At 40.4% G+C, this 17856-nt stretch overlaps 1 protein-coding gene across 8 annotated transcripts in view; it reads left to right on the top strand.

Annotated features, from left to right (window-relative positions):
• CEP126 (centrosomal protein 126) overlaps window positions 1-17856 on the top strand; it is a 107585-nt gene that overhangs the window by 46912 nt on the left and 42817 nt on the right. For 7 of the 8 annotated variants that reach the window (XM_041772699.1, XM_041772694.1, XM_041772696.1 and 4 more), the window contains exons 3-4: window positions 7689-7834; window positions 12969-13080. In XM_041772699.1, coding sequence (XP_041628633.1) covers window positions 7689-7834; window positions 12969-13080 — 258 coding nt within the window. The remainder of the gene's footprint in view (window positions 1-7688; window positions 7835-12968; window positions 13081-17856) is intronic. The other variant, XM_041772695.1, reaches the window with a different exon arrangement.

The raw sequence follows: 17856 nt of genomic DNA, 5'->3' as shown, positions 1-17856 counted from the left end.
TTCAAGAAAGTTTTGGCTATTTGGAGGTCCCTTGAGATTTCATATGAATTTTAAGATGGATTTTTTTAAAACCTACTAATTCACGAACACAGAATGACTTGTTATTTGTGTGTGTGTTTAAAAAATTTAAGCAATGTTTTGTATTTTTGGTGTCCAAGCCTTTCACCTCCTTGGTTAAGTTTATTCCTAAACATTATATTCTTTTTGTTGCTATTATAAATGAGATTGCTTTCTTAGTTTCAAACTCAGATTCTTAATTGTCAGTATATAGAAACACAAGTGATTTTTTACTATTGATTTTTGTATCCTGCAACTTTGCTAATTTGATTTATTAGTTCTAACTGTATTTGTGGAACCTTTAAAGTTTTCTGCATAGAATATCACCTGTGAACAGAGATTAATTTTACATTTTTCTCTCCATTTTGTATGCATTTCCACTTCTTGCCTAATTGCTCTGGCTAGGACTTCCAGTATTATGTTGAATTGAGTGATGAAAGCAGGCTTCCTTGTCTTGCCCCGGGGGGACTCTTGAAGGAGATGGTTTGGGGGTGCCTATCTGTGGCACTACACCACTATCTCCTACCTACCACAGGGGTAGGACTATCTGATGATCTGTCCTACTTCACAGAATTATAGTTCCCTAAATCTGAGTTATTTAGATGAGAATAAAGCGCCAGAGAGGGGCAAGATGGTGGAAGAGTAGGCTCCCCAAGCCACCCATCCCCACCAAATTACCTAGATAACTTTCAAATCATCCTGAAAACCTACGAATTTGGTCTGAGATTTAAAAAGAGAACAGCTGGAATGCTACAGTGAGAAGAGTTCAGGCTTCTATCAAGGTAGGAAGATGGAAAAAATAAAATAAAATAAATAAAATAAAATAATAAATATAAAATAAAATAAAATAAAATAAAATAAAATAAAATAAAATAAAATAAAATAAAAAAGCATCCAAGGGGGAGGGGGCGATGCGAGGAGTGGGCTAAGGCGAGTGTCCCCAGGACTGGAAAGCCCCATCCTGGAGAAGCACGAACTTCACCAATCTTCCCCGACGGAAAGGCGCTCGCACGGAGTTGGAACAGGAGCCCAGGAGGGGCGGGGATGCCCTCAGGCTCCCAGGGGCACTAACAGAGGACCTGCGCCCCGGGGAGAGCGCACCAAACCCCGCGGCCGCGCTCCCTAAAGGGCCCGGGAGCAGCTCCAGCAGCGGCTCCATGCAGAGGGGGCTGCGCGGCCCCGAGAGCGCGATTCCAGATTCCAGCAGCGCAGGCCCCGGAGTCCAGGGCGCCGGGGACACAACCCAGGATCCAGCGCTCCCACGGGACAGGCGGAGCCCGGGAGGACACAGGGCAGTGAGGACACTCCTGCCACGGGGCAGCCCCGAGCTGTGCAGATCAGCGGCCCCGCCCCGCAGCATCCAGGCCCCTGCGGACTGGGGGCTGCAGTAGTTACTGCGGGAGCTGACTCCAGGGCTGGAGAGATGGCTGCTGCCAGGGTGTTGTTCCTCCTGGGGCCTCACAGGATAAACAACCCCTGCTGTACCTCACAGTGGCCTCCCAGGATAAACAACTCCCACTGAGCCCTGCACCAGGCAGGGGGCCGAGCAGCTCCCCCAGGTGCACACACCTGAGAATCAGCACAGCAGACCCCTCCCCCAGAAGACCAGCTAGACAGACAGGGGAAATCAAGTTTTTGACCAAGCAACACTGGAAAGTTACAGGGGAAGTCGAGGGATTTACAGTATATAGAATCAGAGGATATTCCCCCTTGTTTTTTATTTTCTGTGTGCGTCCACCCCCTTTTTTTTCTCTTCCAATTGTTTTTTCTCTTCTCTTTTTCTCCTTTTCCCAGTACAACTTGTTTTTGGCCACTCTGCATTGAGCAAAACGACTAGAAGGAAAAAATCACCTCAAAAGAAAGAATCAGAAACAGTCCTCTCTCCCACAGAGTTACAAAATTTGGATTACAATTCAATGTCAGAAAGCCAATTCAGAAGCACTGAATTGCAACTTCTAGAACACTGGTGGCTCTAGAAAAAAGCATAAAGGACTCAAAAGACTTCATGACTGCAGAATTTAGATCTAATCAGGCAGAAATTAAAAATCAATTAAATGAGATGCAATCCAAACTGGAAGTCCTAACGACCAGGGTTAATAAGGTAGAAGAATGAGTGAGTGACATAGAAGACAAGTTGATAGCAAGGAAGGAAACTGAGGAAAAAAGAGAAAAAAGATCCTGAGGATAGGTTAAGGGAAATAAATGACAGCCTCAGAAGGAAAAATATACGTTTAATTGGGGTTCCCAAGGGCGCCGAAAGGGACAGAGGTCCAGAATACGTATTTGAAGAAATCATAGCTGAGAACTTTCCTAATCTGGGCAGGGAAACGGGCATTCAGATCCAGGAAATAGAGAGGTCCCCCCCTAAAATCAATAAAAACCGCTCAACACCTCGACATTTGATAGTGAAGCTAGCAAATTCCAAAGATAAACAGAAGATCTATGAAGCAGCAAAAGACAAGAAATCTCTAACTTTTATGGGGAGAAACCATAAAAGAACCATGTCTTCTAAGCACAACTACTCCAAAGAAACAAGAGCTTTAAATGATACACTGGACCAAATGGATCTCACAGATATTTACAGAACCTTACATCCAAATACAACTGAATACACATTTTTCTCAAGTGCACATGGAACTTTCTCCAGAATAGACCACATACTGGGTCACAAATCAGGTCTTAATCGGTACCAAAACATTGGGATCATCCCCTGCATATTTTCAGACCATAATGCTTTGAAATTAGAACTAAATCACAAGAAGAAGTTTGGAAGGATTTCAAGCACGTGGAGGTTAAGGACCATCCTGCTAAAAGAGGAAAGGGTCAACCAGGAAATTAAGGAAGAATTAAAAAGATTCATGGAAACTAATGAGAATGAAGATACAACTGTTCAAAATCTTTGGGATACAGCAAAAGCAATCCTGAGGGGGAAATACATTGCAATACAAGCATCCATTCAAAAACTGGAAAGAACTCAAATACAGAACCTAACCTTACACATAAAGGAGCTAGAGAAAAAACAGCAGATAGATCCTACACCCAGCAGAAGAAGAGAGTTAATTAAGATTCGAGCAGAACTCAATGAAATCGAGACCACAAGAACTGTTGAACAGATCAACAAAACCAGGATTTGGTTCTTTGAAAGAATTAATAAGATACATAAACCATTAGCCAGCCTTATTAAAAATAAGAGAGAGAAGACTCAAATTAATAAAATCATGAATGAGAAAGGAGAGATCACTACCAACACCGAGGAAATACAAACGATTTTAAAAATATATTATGAACAGCTATACGCCAATAAATTAGGCAATCTAGAAGAAATGGATGCATTCCTGGAAAGCCACAAACTACCAAAACTGGAACAGGAAGAAATAGAAAACCTGAACAGGCCAATAACCAGCGAGGAAATTGAAGCAGTAATCAAAAACCTCCCAAGACACAAAAGTCCAGGGCCAGATGGCTTCCCTGGGGAATTCTATCCAATGTTTAAAGAAGAAACCATACCTATTCTACTAAAGCTGTTTGGAAAGATAGAAAGAAATGGAGTACTTCCAAATTTGTTCTATGAGGCCAGCATCACCTTAATTCCAAAACCAAACAAAGACCCCACCAAAAAGGAGAATTATAGACCAATATCCCTGATGAACGTGGATGCAAAAATTCTCAACAAGATACTAGCCAATAGGATCCAACAGTACATTAAGAAGATTATTCACCATGACCAAGTGGAATTTATCCCCGGGATGCAAGGCTGGTTCAACACTCGTAAAGCAATCAATGTGATCAATCATATCAGCAAGAGGGATCCCTGGGTGGCGCAGCGGTTTAGCGCCTGCCTTTGGCCCAGGGCGCGATCCTGGAGACCTGGGATCGAATCCCACATCGGGCTCCCGGTGCATGGAGCCTGCTTCTCCCTCTGCCTGTGTCTCTGCCTCTCTCTCATCTCTCTCTCTGTGTGACTATCATAAATAAATAAATAAATAAAAATAATAAAAAAAAATTAAAAAAATCATATCAGCAAGACAAAAAACAAGAATCATATGATCCTCTCAATAGATGCAGAGAAAGCATTTGACAAAATACAGCATCCATTCCTGATCAAAACTCTTCAGAGTGTAGAGATAGAGGGGACATTCCTCAACATCTTAAAAGCCATCTACAAAAAGCCCACAGGGAAAAAAAAAAAAAAAGCCCACAGAAAATATCATTCTCAATGGGGATTACTGGGAGCCTTTCCCCTAAGATCAGGAACAAGACAGGGATGTCCACTCTCACCACTGCTATTCAACATAGTACTAGAAGTCTAACCTCAGCATCAGACAACAAAAAGAAATAAAAGGCATTCAAATTGGCAAAGGAAAAGTCAAACTCTCCCTCTTCGCAGTAGACATGATACTCTACGTAGAAGACAGAAAACAAGGAACCCTGAGTGGCGCAGCTGTTTGGCGCCTGCCTTTGGCCCAGGGCACGATCCTGGAGACCCGGGATCGAATCCCACATCGGGCTCCCGGTGCATGGAGCCTGCTTCTCCCTCTGCCTATGTCTCTGCCTCTCTCAATCTCTCTCTCTCTCTCTTTGACTATCATAAATAAATTTTAAAAATTTAAAAAAATTAAAAATAAGTTAGAAAAAAAAAAAGAAAAGAAAACCAAAAATACTCCACCCCAAGATTGCTAGAACTCATACAGCCGTTCGGCAGAGCGGCAGGATACAAAATCAATGCCCAGAAGTCAGAGGCATTTCTCTACACTAACAATGAGACTGAAGAAAGAGAAATTAAGGAGTCAATCCCACTTACAACTGCACCCAAAAGCATAAGATACGTAGGAATAAACCTAACCAAAGAGGTAAAGGATCTACCCTAAAAACTACAGAACACTTCTGAAAGAAACTGAGGAAGACACAAGAGATGGAAAAATATTCCATGCTCATGGATTGCAAGAATTAATATTGTGAAAATGTCAATGTTACCCAGGGCAATTTACACGTTTAATGCAATCCCTATCAAAATACCATGGACTTTCTTCAGAGATTTGGAACAAATCATTTTAACATTTTTGTGGAATCAGAAAAGACCTCGAATAGCCAGGGGAATATTAAAAAGGAAACCCATATCTGGGGGCATCACAATGCCAGATTTCAGGATGTACTACAGAGCTGTGGTCATCAAGACAGTGTGGTATGGCACAAAAACAGACACATAGATCAATGGAACAGAATAGAGAATCCAGAAGTGGACCCTCAACTTTACGGTCAGCTAATATTCGACAAAGGAGGAAAGACTATCCACTGGAGAAAAGAGAGTCTCTTCAATAAATGGTGCTGGTAAAGTTGGACATCCCCATGCAGAAGAATGAAACTGGAGCATTCTCTTATACCATACACAAAGATAAACTCAAAATGGATGAAAGATCTAAATGTGAGATAAGATTCCTTCAAATTCCTAGAGGAGAACACAGGCAACAGCATTTTTGAACTCGGCCACAGCAACTTCTTGCAAGATAATCCACGAAGGCAAAAGAAACAAAAGCAAAAATCAACTACTGGGACAGCAAAGGATACAGTCAACAAAACTAAAAGACAACCTACAGAATGGGAGAAGATATTTGCAAATGATGTATCAGATAAAGGACTAGTATCCAAGATCTATAAAGAACTTCTTAAACTCAACACCAAAGAAACAATCGAATCATGAAATGGGCAGAAGACATGAAGAGAAATCTCCCAGAGGAAGACACAGACATGGCCAACAAGCACCTGAGAAAATCTCCGCATCACTGGCCATCAGGGATATACACATCAAAACCACAATGAGATACCACCTCACACCAGTGAGAATGGGGAAAATTAACAAGGCAGGAAACAACAAATATTGGAGAGGATGTGGAGAAAAGGGAACCCCCTTGCACTGTTGGTGGGAATGTGAACTGGTGCAGCCACTCTGGAAAACTGTGTGGAGGTTCCTCAATGAGTTAAGAATAGAGCTACCCTACGACCCAGCAATTGCACTGCTGGGGATTTACCCCAAAGATACAGATGCAGTGAAATGCCGGGACACCTGCACCCCGATGTTTATAGCAGCAATGTCCACAATAGCCAAACTGTGGAAGGAGCCTTGGTGTCCATCGAAAGATGAATGGATAAAGAAGATGTGGTCTATATATACAATGGAATATTCCTCAGCCATTAGAAACGACAAATACCCACCATTTGCTTCGATGTGGATGGAACTGGAGGGTATTATGCTGAGTGAAATAAGTCAATTGGAGAATTACAAACATTATATGATCTCATTTATGGGGAATATAAAAAATAGTGAAAGGGAATAAAGGGGAAAAGAGAAAAAATGAGTGGGAGATATCAGAAAGGGAGACAGAACATGAGAGACTCCTAACTCTGGGAAACGAACAAGGGGTGGTGGAAAAAGGAGGTGTGGGCAGTGAGTGGGGGTTACTGGGCGACGGGCCTTGAGAGGGGCACTTGGCGGGATGAGCACTGGGTGTTATGCCATTTGTTTGCAAATTGAAATCCAATAAAAAATAAATTTTAAAAAGAGAGAGAAAAAAAAAAGAATAAAGCTCCAGCCACTGAAGGTCTTTGGAAGGATGGTTAATAGTAGCCCATGACCCTGAAAATCATGAAGAGTTCTTATTTACCGCTTCTCAACCCCACACATTCCAAAGAGCAGAACCACTTGGCAGTTTCTTAACCAGTCATTGCCAGCTTCAATCTTCGTTCTTCTCATTGTCCAGCAAATAATTATTGAAACACACACAGACACATATTTTCCACAAAGTTAATTTTTTTAAACAATTGAGACTAGAGAACATGAAGTCATGTGCCCAAGGTAATCAGAAATAAATGAAATAGGAAAATTAAGAAAAATAAGCACTGATAAGGATTATGGACAGGTGTTTGTAGCCATGTGTGGATAGGAGTCTAGGGTTGACAAATCTTGCATATTTTTAAGAGAAGGTGGAAATCAAATTTTTTATGTAAATTTTATGGATTTTTAGCATAGTTCAGACTCAATATGACAGCCAATTTGGCATTTCTATACACTAACAATGAGACTGAAGAAAGAGAAATCAAGGAGTCAATCCCATTTACAATTGCACCCAAAGGCATAAGATACCTAGGAATAAACCTAACCAAAGAGGTAAAGGATCTATACCCCAATTTTAAACCTTTGTTCTAAAAGAAGAAGAAAAATCTACAGTGTTATCTTGATTATTCTGTAATTTCCAAGTCTGCTTCTTTCACCAGTGAAATAGTTTTTCACATTCCAGAAAATAGTATAGCTGTTTAGTAAAGAATTGTTCCCCAGCAGGCTTTGGGAGGTGGGAATGTGCATGCAGGGCTGCCAGAAACTAGAAAGACCCTCATTACAGAGCCTTCTCTTAATTGCAAAAGGTCTGGATAAGATTCTGGAATTCCCAACAAAATGACATTAAAATTCTTAGCTAAGGGCCTGTTCTTAATCTAAAATCTGTTGTTTCTAAGTAAGTAGAGTTTTGAAACAGGCAAACATCATTATATAATAAATCATTGGTTTGAAACTATTTTCTTTGTTGAGATTTTGAAAACTTACTCCATAATTCAGACATCTACTTTGTGATTAAATATAGAGCATTTGAAGAGAAACGAAAAGAACAAGAAGAACGAGAACAACAATTCAGAGAGCAAATCCTTCAGCAAAGGAAAGAGAAGTTTGAAGAAGTCACGGAAAAGTTCCAGCGTGCCCATATTCCCCTTTCACAGCGGAGGAGAGCAGGTACTCTGACCTCTGCAACAACAACCTCTAGCCTGTTTCACTTGAGTAGACAATAAAATGATAATTTTTTTTTAAGATTTTATTTATTTATTCATGAGAGACACACAGAGAAAGAGAGGCAGAGACACAGGCAGAGGGAGAAGCAGGCTCCTTGCAGGGAGCCTGATGTGGGACTTGATCCCGGGACTCCAGGATCACGTCCTGGGCCGAAGGCAGGCGCTAAACTGCTGAGCCACCCAGGGACCCCCAAAACAATAAATTAAGAAAGAAAGTGTAAATTCAAACTAAAAAAGTATAAGACTTTAACCAAATGAAAAGCTGTAATTTGATTGAGGTTGAATTTGGAGAATATTTTGTTGGTTCTGTGAGTAAATTTTGAAAGTTCACAAGTTTGATTCTACTTCATACTGGCTTAAAATGTTCTGTCTTTTTAAAATGGATGTAGTAAAAAGAAAATTTAATATTTAGGTTCAATAAATTAGTGTCACATTCGTTCTGGCATTTCATTCACATTTTGGTTCCAGTTCTTAGTTAAGAGACTGACAAAATAAAAAGTGTACAAAGTTATATAACTCAACAATCCAAGACCTGGAACCAATTAAGAATTTAAATATAATTATTATTGATTCTTTGGTACCATATCTACGTTTTTTTATATCTTAAATAGCAACACAGAATTAACTATAAAATTGCAAAGATTCAAAAAGAAAAGGACAGGGGAGCCTGGGTAGCTCAGTCAGTTAAGCATCTGACTCTTGATTTCAGCTCAGGTCGTGATCTCAGGATCATGAGATCGAGCCCCACATCAGACAAGACCCAGACTGGGTACTGAGTGTGGAGTCTGCTTAAGAATCTTTCTCTCCCTCTCCCTCTCCCTATTCCTAACTCCTCACCTCTGCCCCACCCCACCCCCAGGCCCTACTCATACGCATACACTCTCTCTCTTAAAAAAAGAAAGAAAGAAAGAGAAGGACAGGCAGAGCCTTTATGTTCAGCAAACAAATGTTGTACTCTACTGTACCTAGCCCTAGGCTGAGATACGGAGAAATGTACTCATACTCTACCTTTGAAGATCTCACAGCTTATTTTGGAGATGAGAGTAATGTGAACAATGTCAATAAATATCCTGAGAATCACTGTGGTAACAGAATGTGTAAGTAGTGTGTGAGCTCAGAAACAAGAGCTCTAACCCTATACAGTACAGCAAGGACATTGTCCCTGGGAACATGACTTCATTTGAATCTTGAAGAATGAACATTTTGCCAAACAAAGAGAAAAAAATTTTAAGTCCCCAAAGAAGGAAAAACTTTTGCGAATAAATTATGTACTTTAGTGCATCTTAAAGCATAGGATGGGGGAAAGTGAAGAAGAAAATAAGCTAGAACCCATGTTCAGCTTGCCATACCATGCTAGAGTTTCATCTGTATCCAAAATGCGATCCTCTTAAAGTTTTTTAACTGAAAAGCAAGCTATTACTGTATCAGTAAAAGATCCTATTGTAATTGAAAAGCAAGCTAATAACATTAAGGAGAATATGAGACAGCTCATAACACCCCTAAAAATAGCAATAGCATAAATATGATACGGGTTTATTTTCTCTCATATAATATGAAGTCCTGAGGTAGGCATTACAGGTTTGATGACTGTTTAATGTCACTGGGAACTCAAATGCCTTCTGTCTTTCAGCTCAACTATCCTTAGTTTGTGATTTATATCTTCATCCTTGTGGTCACATTGTAGCTGCTGGGACTCAAGCCATCATGCCACTGATGTAGGCAAAAATAAGGAAGAATTGTAAAGGACAAAAGTTGTACCTCTGAGCTCCTTTTAAATTATTTTCCTAGAAGTATCCATCTTCTTATGTCTACTTACATATAATTAGCTACTCTTTGAGCAAAGGAGACTGAAAAAAGAAATATATTTAATAATAAGGCTGTATTGCTGCCCTAACTATTCAACATGGGGTCTGTTGCCAAGGAAGAAAGGGAATATGAATACGAGGTGGGAAGCTTGGGGGCCTCTACTGTAATTACAGGGGTGCCTGGGAAGCTCTGTCTGTGAAGTGTGTGCCTTCAGCTCAGGTTGTGATCCCAGGTGCTGGGATCGAGCCCCACCCTGGGCTCCCTGCTCAGTGGGGAGTCTGCTTCTCCCTCTGCCCCTGCTCATGCTCTCTCTCTCTCTATCTCTCTTAAATGAATAAATTAAAAAATCTTTAAAAACAACAAAAAATGGGCAGCCCGGGTGGCTCAGCAGTTTAGCGCCACCTTCCTCCCAGAGTGTGATCCTGGAGACCAGGGATCAAGTCCCATGTTGGGTTCCCTGCGTGGAGCCTGCTTCTCCCTCTGCCTGTGTCTCTGCCTCTCTCTGTGTGTGTGTCTGTCTGTAATTTATAAATAAATAATTTTTTTTAAAAAGGAGTGGTATATAGATAATAAATGAAGCTGTGGGAAAGATAAGCTAAACCACAGGATATAGACCATGGACTGCAGGTAGGGCCTAATAGAATCCTAACACACTAGTAGTGTTCACTGTGGGGAGAGCAAGAAAGACTCAGGATTTGAGGAGTAGTTCTCAAGAATGCACAATGAGAAACAAAAGCAAACAAAGAAAATAATGTATAAGAAGGCAAAAGAGAAGGTAGTTTTAGGACAGAGGATGTAGATCATTATGTCCAGTGCCTCAGAGAAGGAGTCACCACTCATGGGAGTTATTTCCCCCAAGAGTCTTAGCAAAAACGACACATTCACGTAATGGAATATTATACAACTATTAGAAACATAATGGAGAAACTCTTTGTGGACTGATACGGGATGTTCTTCAGCACAAGTAGATTTATCATGAAGCTAATGAGGCTTGAGTTTCAGGAGCTGTACACCTAACTTTACATCAGTAATTTTGCATTATTTTTCTTAGTGAAGTCTCACAAATTGTATAAGCCCTATGTTCTCCTAAAACCTGTGTCTATTCCTGACATCAGGATATAATGTTAAGCATGAAAAAAATTATCCAGATCATAATACATAATATTCTGCCTTCTGGTAAGAAAAGGGGGAAATTAGAATATATATTTATATTTGCTTATATTTGCATAAAGACACAGTGAAAGAATATACAAGTGACCAAGGAAAGCAAGACTTCCAAATTTGTATCATGTATATTTTTTAACTTCTGAGTATGAATATATTACCCATACAAAATATCAACTTACTATTCTAAGAAAATTCACTACTATGAATGAAGAGCAAGAACAAAGCTCTGAGAGACTACTATTTACTTATTCCCAAATTCTGAGTGTTACCTGAAGCTCAGCAGGGAAGCATGATAGTTGGCTCTCCCCCTTCCTCCAGAGAAGGGCAACAGGTAGGGGGTCTCGGGGAGATCAGAGCACTGTTGGGAGTGAGAATAGCAGAGTAGGACTGGAGGGAGGGAGGTCGTGGGTGGCTGAGGTAATGTAGCTCTCACACATAGAAAGTTCTCCAGAAGCTCAGGCTTCCTCTAGCAGCAGCAGGGAAGGAGAGGCAGGAGATACTAGCAGACCAAACAGCAATGGGTGGTTGTAAAACATATGATAGACTGTCAGCTTCAGGTGTACATGTTCATGACGTGGCATTTCTGTACATTACTAAATGATCCCACAGTGAGTCTGCTTCTGTCTGTCAGCACATAGAGAAGATAAAGTATCACTGACCACCTGGGCTGTGCTGTACATCACAGCCCCAGGACTGACTTAACTTCTGCCTGAGGTCTGTACCTCTTAATCCCCTCCACCTATTTCACAGCTCATCAGCCCCTCAGGTAACAGTATGTTTCCTCTCTCTATGAGTCTGTTCATTTTGTTTTGTTTGTTCATATGTTTTGTTTCTTAGAGTCCACATAGGACTGACATCATATAGTATCTATCTGACTTATTTCACTTAGCGTAATGCCCATAGGTCCATCACATTGCCTCCAATGGCAAGATCTTTCTTCTTTATAGCTGAGTGATATTCCGTTATATGTGCACCACTTCACTGTCCATTCATTTGTCAATGGACAGGGGCTGCTTCTATTTCTTGGCTGCTATAGATAATGCTGGGATGAGCATACGGGTGCATCTGTCTCTTCAATTTCAGGTTTTCGTTGACCTGAATTAGTGTTAAAGTTAGTGCGTAGGCTCTATTTGATAGACAACAAGTGGTAAAGGTTAATAAAATATTGCCTCCATTTAAGCAGGTTGCAACAGAAGCAATATCCTTAGAAGACAGCTGTGTTTCAAGTCAAACAGGAAGGTGAGAAGAGTGCCACAAGAAGTAGGAGAAGTAGGGCATGCTGAGTACGGAAGGCATGGTGGAAGGCTTCGGGAAAGTAGGCACATGTGGGAAACAGGATTGGGTTAGACGTTGTGCTGTGAAGTATGTAGACAGTAGCCACAGAATCTATGACCATGAACAAGTAATTTCTCTATGCCCTAGTTTCCCACATCGCAGAGTAGAGGCTCAAATAGCATCGGTCTCATAGGCCATAGTGAGGAGCAAATTAGCTGATACAACATGCTTAAAAACAATGTCTATAACAGTAAGTGCTCAAGAAATATTAGTTGGTATTTTTATACTTTACCCTTTTCTTAATAAGAATATTAATCAACTTTGGGGCCCCTGGGTGCCTCAGTAGGTGGAGTATCTGACTCTTGATTTCAGCTCAGGTCTTGATCTCAGGGACATCGAGCCCCCTGTCAGGCTCCACGCTCTGAGGGAGTCTGGTTGGGATTCTCTCTCCCTCCTCCTGCTGCTCCCCCCACTTGTGCACTCTTGCTTTCTCTCTCTCCCAAATAAAGAAATCTTTTTTAAAAAGAATATTAATTTTGTCAGAAATTTATGGCATCATGAGATCAAAGACAGTGAAGTTTGCATGCCAGAATGAAGAGCCTGGACATTATCTCCCAGATAAATATTCTTAAAATTGGCAATGTGAATTTTGAGATAATAGTTTCTCTTTGGGGAATTAGATGTCTAAATTTAAAATATTTATACTATTCTAAAAATTATTTTATTTTTATAAAAGTTTTAAGGTAGTATTTTATTATTGGCCAATCATATAAACAGAGGTCATTGAAGATGAGGTGATTCTGTACCATTTTTCTTTATTATTGCCTTAGTTTTTCAAAAACCAGTTCCTCCCTTGGAAGAAGCCCTCAAGCAAATTCAGGAATCCTACTTACAACCAGAAGTAAACTTTCCCCCTTCCCACAGACCAACAATAAATTGGAGGTAAGTACTTTACTATTATAAGATGTAATTATTAACATAAGATAATTCAGTAGCTTTCTAAGGCTTTTTCACCAGTTACTCCTCATCTTTGTTTAGAATTTGCTATTTTATTTTCATAGATTAATTTGAGGTAGAGTAGAATATAAATTGCTTCAAGAATAAGACAAAATTCTAATTTATTGTCTTTGGCATTACAGTGCTGCCTATGTTAAATAATTTTCTATGGAAACTATCATTAAAACCATTTTAAAATATTGATGTTCATTATTTATCTTTACTGAGAGGAAAAAATTGTGCTGAATTGTCATGATGTAAGTTTAGATAAAAGGAGTAACTTTATGGTAGAAATAGATTTTTCCTCATGGAAAAAATCTTTCTTGGATGTCTTGAAAAAGCTAATGTCTCCTGGTTCCTCTCCAGGGTAGCTTAAGTGAATTATCAAGGAGCAGTAGAATGGATCAACCAGAGTGCCCTGTGACATCTTACACTTTCCGTTTACTTATTACAAATGTTTATTGAAGCTACAACATGCATACCCGTAGGTAGATAAGGCATCATAAGGAAGTATAATATTGTAAAATACAATTCCTAGTGTATAATCTAGAAGAAAAGTGAAATAATGCTTTAGAAAGTATAGAATAGTACCAAATGAGCAATGATAATGACATATAACATTTATTTACATAAATATACTTATAATTCAGACATTAATTATATTCATATTTGACTTGTACATAAGGTTATTTCCTAAAGTACTTCCATTTTTAGACTATGTGTGGCCAATAGTTCTCTTGATCAGAGCTAAGAACAATTAAATTCATTTTCTCAGTCTTCATCAGAGTTTGGGAAAGACCTCATGGAATAGAAGATTCTTCAACAGGGCTTTGAAGGACTTTGTTATGAAACAAGTGAGCCTTAGGACTCCAGACAGAGGGATGGGCGTGTGCAAGGGCCAAGGGTGACGGAAGGAACAGGGTGTTCTAGGAGTAGAAGTGTGCACAGTGTTGGTAGCTTGGCTAGACAGGAGATTGGAGAGCTAGATGCACCTATAGCTAAGGAGTATAAACTTTATCCTGAGAGCTCAACTGGAGTCAATGAAGGATCTGAAGCAGATGGGTGGTAAGATCAGCTTTTCTTTTTTAATATGTCATTCCCATCTACTGTGAACAAATGTGAATAGTGAATTGAAAGAGGACAAAACAGGGATCCCTGGGTGGCGCAGCGGTTTAGCACCTGCCTTTGGCCCAGGGCGCGATCCTGGAGACCCGGGATCGAATCCCACGTCGGGCTCCCGGTGCGTGGAGCCTGCTTCTCCCTCTGCCTGTGTCTCTGCCTCTCTCTCTCTCTCACTCTGTGCCTATCATTAAAAAAATAATAAAATAAAATAAATGTCCTCCTGTACCTATGCTACGGAATTCTTAAAAAAAAAAAAAAAAAGAGGACAAAACAGAAGTCTATTTCAATATGTCATTGAAATTATTAGTTGAGAGCTCTAGAGAAAGATCCAGCCATGGAGAAGGTATGGTGGCAGGTGTAGGATAGGGTTCTGAAACAACAGTTAAGGAAGTAGAAGAAAAAGAAGCCTACAGATAGGAGTGGAGTGGTTGATACAGGACTAGGAGAGGCTTGCAACATGGCAACTAGAGACATACAAAGTTCCCTGAAAAAAAAAAAGAAAAAACAGTTAATAGAGATGAAATGGGTTTCAGAGAATTGGCAACACAAGTGGTTGTCCTGGCCTGAAACAGGTGGCACATTTAAAAGGGGTGATTGAAGAGGGGTTAATAAAGGAAGTGGAAAGTTAGCAAAGGATGGGGAAACACCCCAAGGACTGACAATGAGAGAATCGATGTTATCCACAGACCTGACCTGGATAGACATGTAGCCACAGAAGAGGGCTGCAGACAGAACCCATGGCCATCTGTGGAGGAACACTGCCACTGCTAACCCATGCCCAGCAGTAGGGGAGCTAGAAGAATAATTGCCAGAAATTTCTTTCTTCTGTCACTCCATCTCTTTCTAGTGCCTTCCACTGGCCAAACTGAGCCATAAGTCAAAAGGCAAAGGATCTATTAGTCTCTGCCAAGCAGAGACAAGTGGAGCAGCATGGAAAGTGAATGTGGAGAAGAGAGAGTATCCACTACAGAGGCCATTTGTCCCCAATATTTCACAATAAACAAGTTGCACTGATGACTTTTGTCAGAGTGGTGTCAGTGATGGGATAGGGACAGAAAAGAGATTGCCATGAGTTGAAAAGAAATGGAGAGTGAGAAAGTGAAGATAAGAGCTGATCTCTGAAAGGAAGAGTGATAGAACAATAGCCAGAAAGGAGGACATCAAACTGATGAGTGACAGAACTGCAGTCCAGAAAGGTAGAGGAGGGTAACCACGTCCAGTGTCTTCTGTACCTACTGTGAGCCTGACCGTGATTGGCATAGCTCACCCTATGCCCCAGTTCTCTGCTCAGGAAAGGTCTGCAGTCACATTGTAGTGCATGTATAATACCGTGACAGAAATGTAAAGTTGGAAAGAGGCTTGCAGGACGAGTACCAGTTGTCTAATGAGGAAGCGTACATGAAGTTAGCATGTCCAGGCCTCCACTGTTGTAAAAGGCAGGGCTGTGGGATGTGTAGCTAGGAAGACAGGAGGTAATCGAGAAATGTAGATGGAGATCCATGGGAAATGTTTTTAGGTCTAGCTGGGACATTTGGAGCTCATTCTATAACTAGTAGAAAAGCAGTGGAGATTTTTAATCAGGGACTCATAACCCTCTTTGTCATTGTAGAAAGATAATTGGTGTGAATGTTGGAGAAAGAAAAGGATAGAATAAAATGGAAGGCAAGAGGACAAGAGGAGAATGGGAGAACTTTGGGAGGTTAGGTCATTAGTGCGCACACCTGAACAGTACTATTGTACACAGCGAGGAAATGATAAGTCTGTGAAGGAGTAAAAATATTTTGAGTGGTTAGAAGGAAAGGATGAGAGAAGAAAGGGGTGCAAAAGCATTTTTGTAGCACAGAGAAGTGACATAGAAAGAGGAGTGAAGACTGTTGACCCGATAGAAGTATAAAACTTGGAACATGGAGGGATTAGTGACAGGAAAGTGAGGAGGTATCCAGCCATGAATTTAAGAGGACTAATGTGAAAAGGGTAATAGTAGTGAAGTCAAAAATAAAGATGGGAAGAAAAGACATTTCATAGAAATAGATTATGGAAATTAGACTATGAATTTGGTGTATGGTGAGATAAAGAAAATGAAGAAAGCAAAAAGATCAAAAGAAGCTGAATTTTGAGTCTTGATGATTGAGGGAATTTGTTGACTTTAAAAACACTACAAATTTGGCAAGATATTGCTAAATTTCATTTTAGCACCTGAATTGAGGGGATAAATATCCAAGTAGAAGTGTATAAAAACAATTGGACCTAAAATGAAATGAGAGATCAAAGCTATAGAAATACACTTGAAAGTTTATATGTGGTGATGTCTCCTCAACTAGCCTGATATTCTGGAGACCAGTGGCTAAATTGTACACACTCAGGTGTTCCTGTCATTACTGGCTCAGTGCATGCATGTTGGAAGCATTCAGTAAATACATTCCTGGAGAGTATGAATTTGACTTGAAGCTCAATAGACCAGGAGGATATCCATCAGAGACAAACACCAAGAGAGAACTCCAGACAGGGGAGCAGGTAGTGAAAAGGTATGAGGGTGCTAAATGGAGCTCAGTTCTGCCAGTGTGCAGTGTGAAGGGGAGCAATGAGCAGACAGGTTGGCTGGAAAGGAAGCTGTGAGTTAACTCATTAAGAGCCTTGTTAAGGAGTTTGTCCTAAAAATAATTACTGAAGCAAGCATTCAACATTTATACTTTAGAAGTACAGCCAGAATGAGTAGAGTCCGGGTAACAGTGAGAAAATCAGCTGAAGTGATACTTCAGTTACTAAAAATGAAGATTTCTTGAGAGCTGTTTCGGAGGTGGAATCAACATGATTTGGTAACTGTTTAAGAACAGGGAGGTGTTCAGGGTGAAGCATGACTGGAGATTAGGGCTGGTCAGTTAACAGGTAGTGAAATGTGAGAACTATCAGGGAAGAGGAGGTTTGAAGGAAAGAGTAACTGGCAAGAGGATAACAAGTTGTAAGTTCGAGACCCTTACAGGATATCCCCGATCTAACTTCTCATGCCAAGAACTCTCAGCCACAGATGTAGATACGATCATTGCCAATGAATGGATGAAGTTAAAGACATGGTTCGTGAATTGAGTTAAACAGTGAAACTCTGTGTCTACAGCAAGCCATGTTGGGCTTCAGTTAGAGGACGGAAAACATTTCATGGAAATAGGCAACATTCTTCAATAGGAGGAGTCCTCATGGCAGACCACAAAACAGCCAGTCTGCTCTGCCCCTCTCCCCACACATGACAGCTCAGCTCAGAGGAGACAGGAGCACAGGGGTGGTTGGAGGGCCACTCTGCCTAGAAAGCCCGTGTTCCAAACAGGAACCAATATTCCCAGTAATGGCTCCATATTGATAACGCCTAGGTCCATGGGAGAGACATGTCCAATATAAGAGAATCACCGCATCTTCATATAACGCATCTATGATTTATCCAGTCTCTAGATTACACAGAGTATGGGTAGATAAGCAAAGAAGATGGTCACATAACTCTCAAAAATTCCAACATAATAAAAAAGTGATTCTTCAGATCCAGAGTACACCTTATAAAAACTCACCAAAATGAATAGTTATTTTGTTAATATACATGAAAATTCAAAACCT

This window comes from Vulpes lagopus, chromosome 10 (assembly GCF_018345385.1).
Source record: "Vulpes lagopus strain Blue_001 chromosome 10, ASM1834538v1, whole genome shotgun sequence".
Classification (NCBI taxonomy): domain Eukaryota; kingdom Metazoa; phylum Chordata; class Mammalia; order Carnivora; family Canidae; genus Vulpes; species Vulpes lagopus.
Note: the sequence above shows the minus strand (reverse complement) of the source record. Positions and strands in the feature narration are given on the sequence as shown.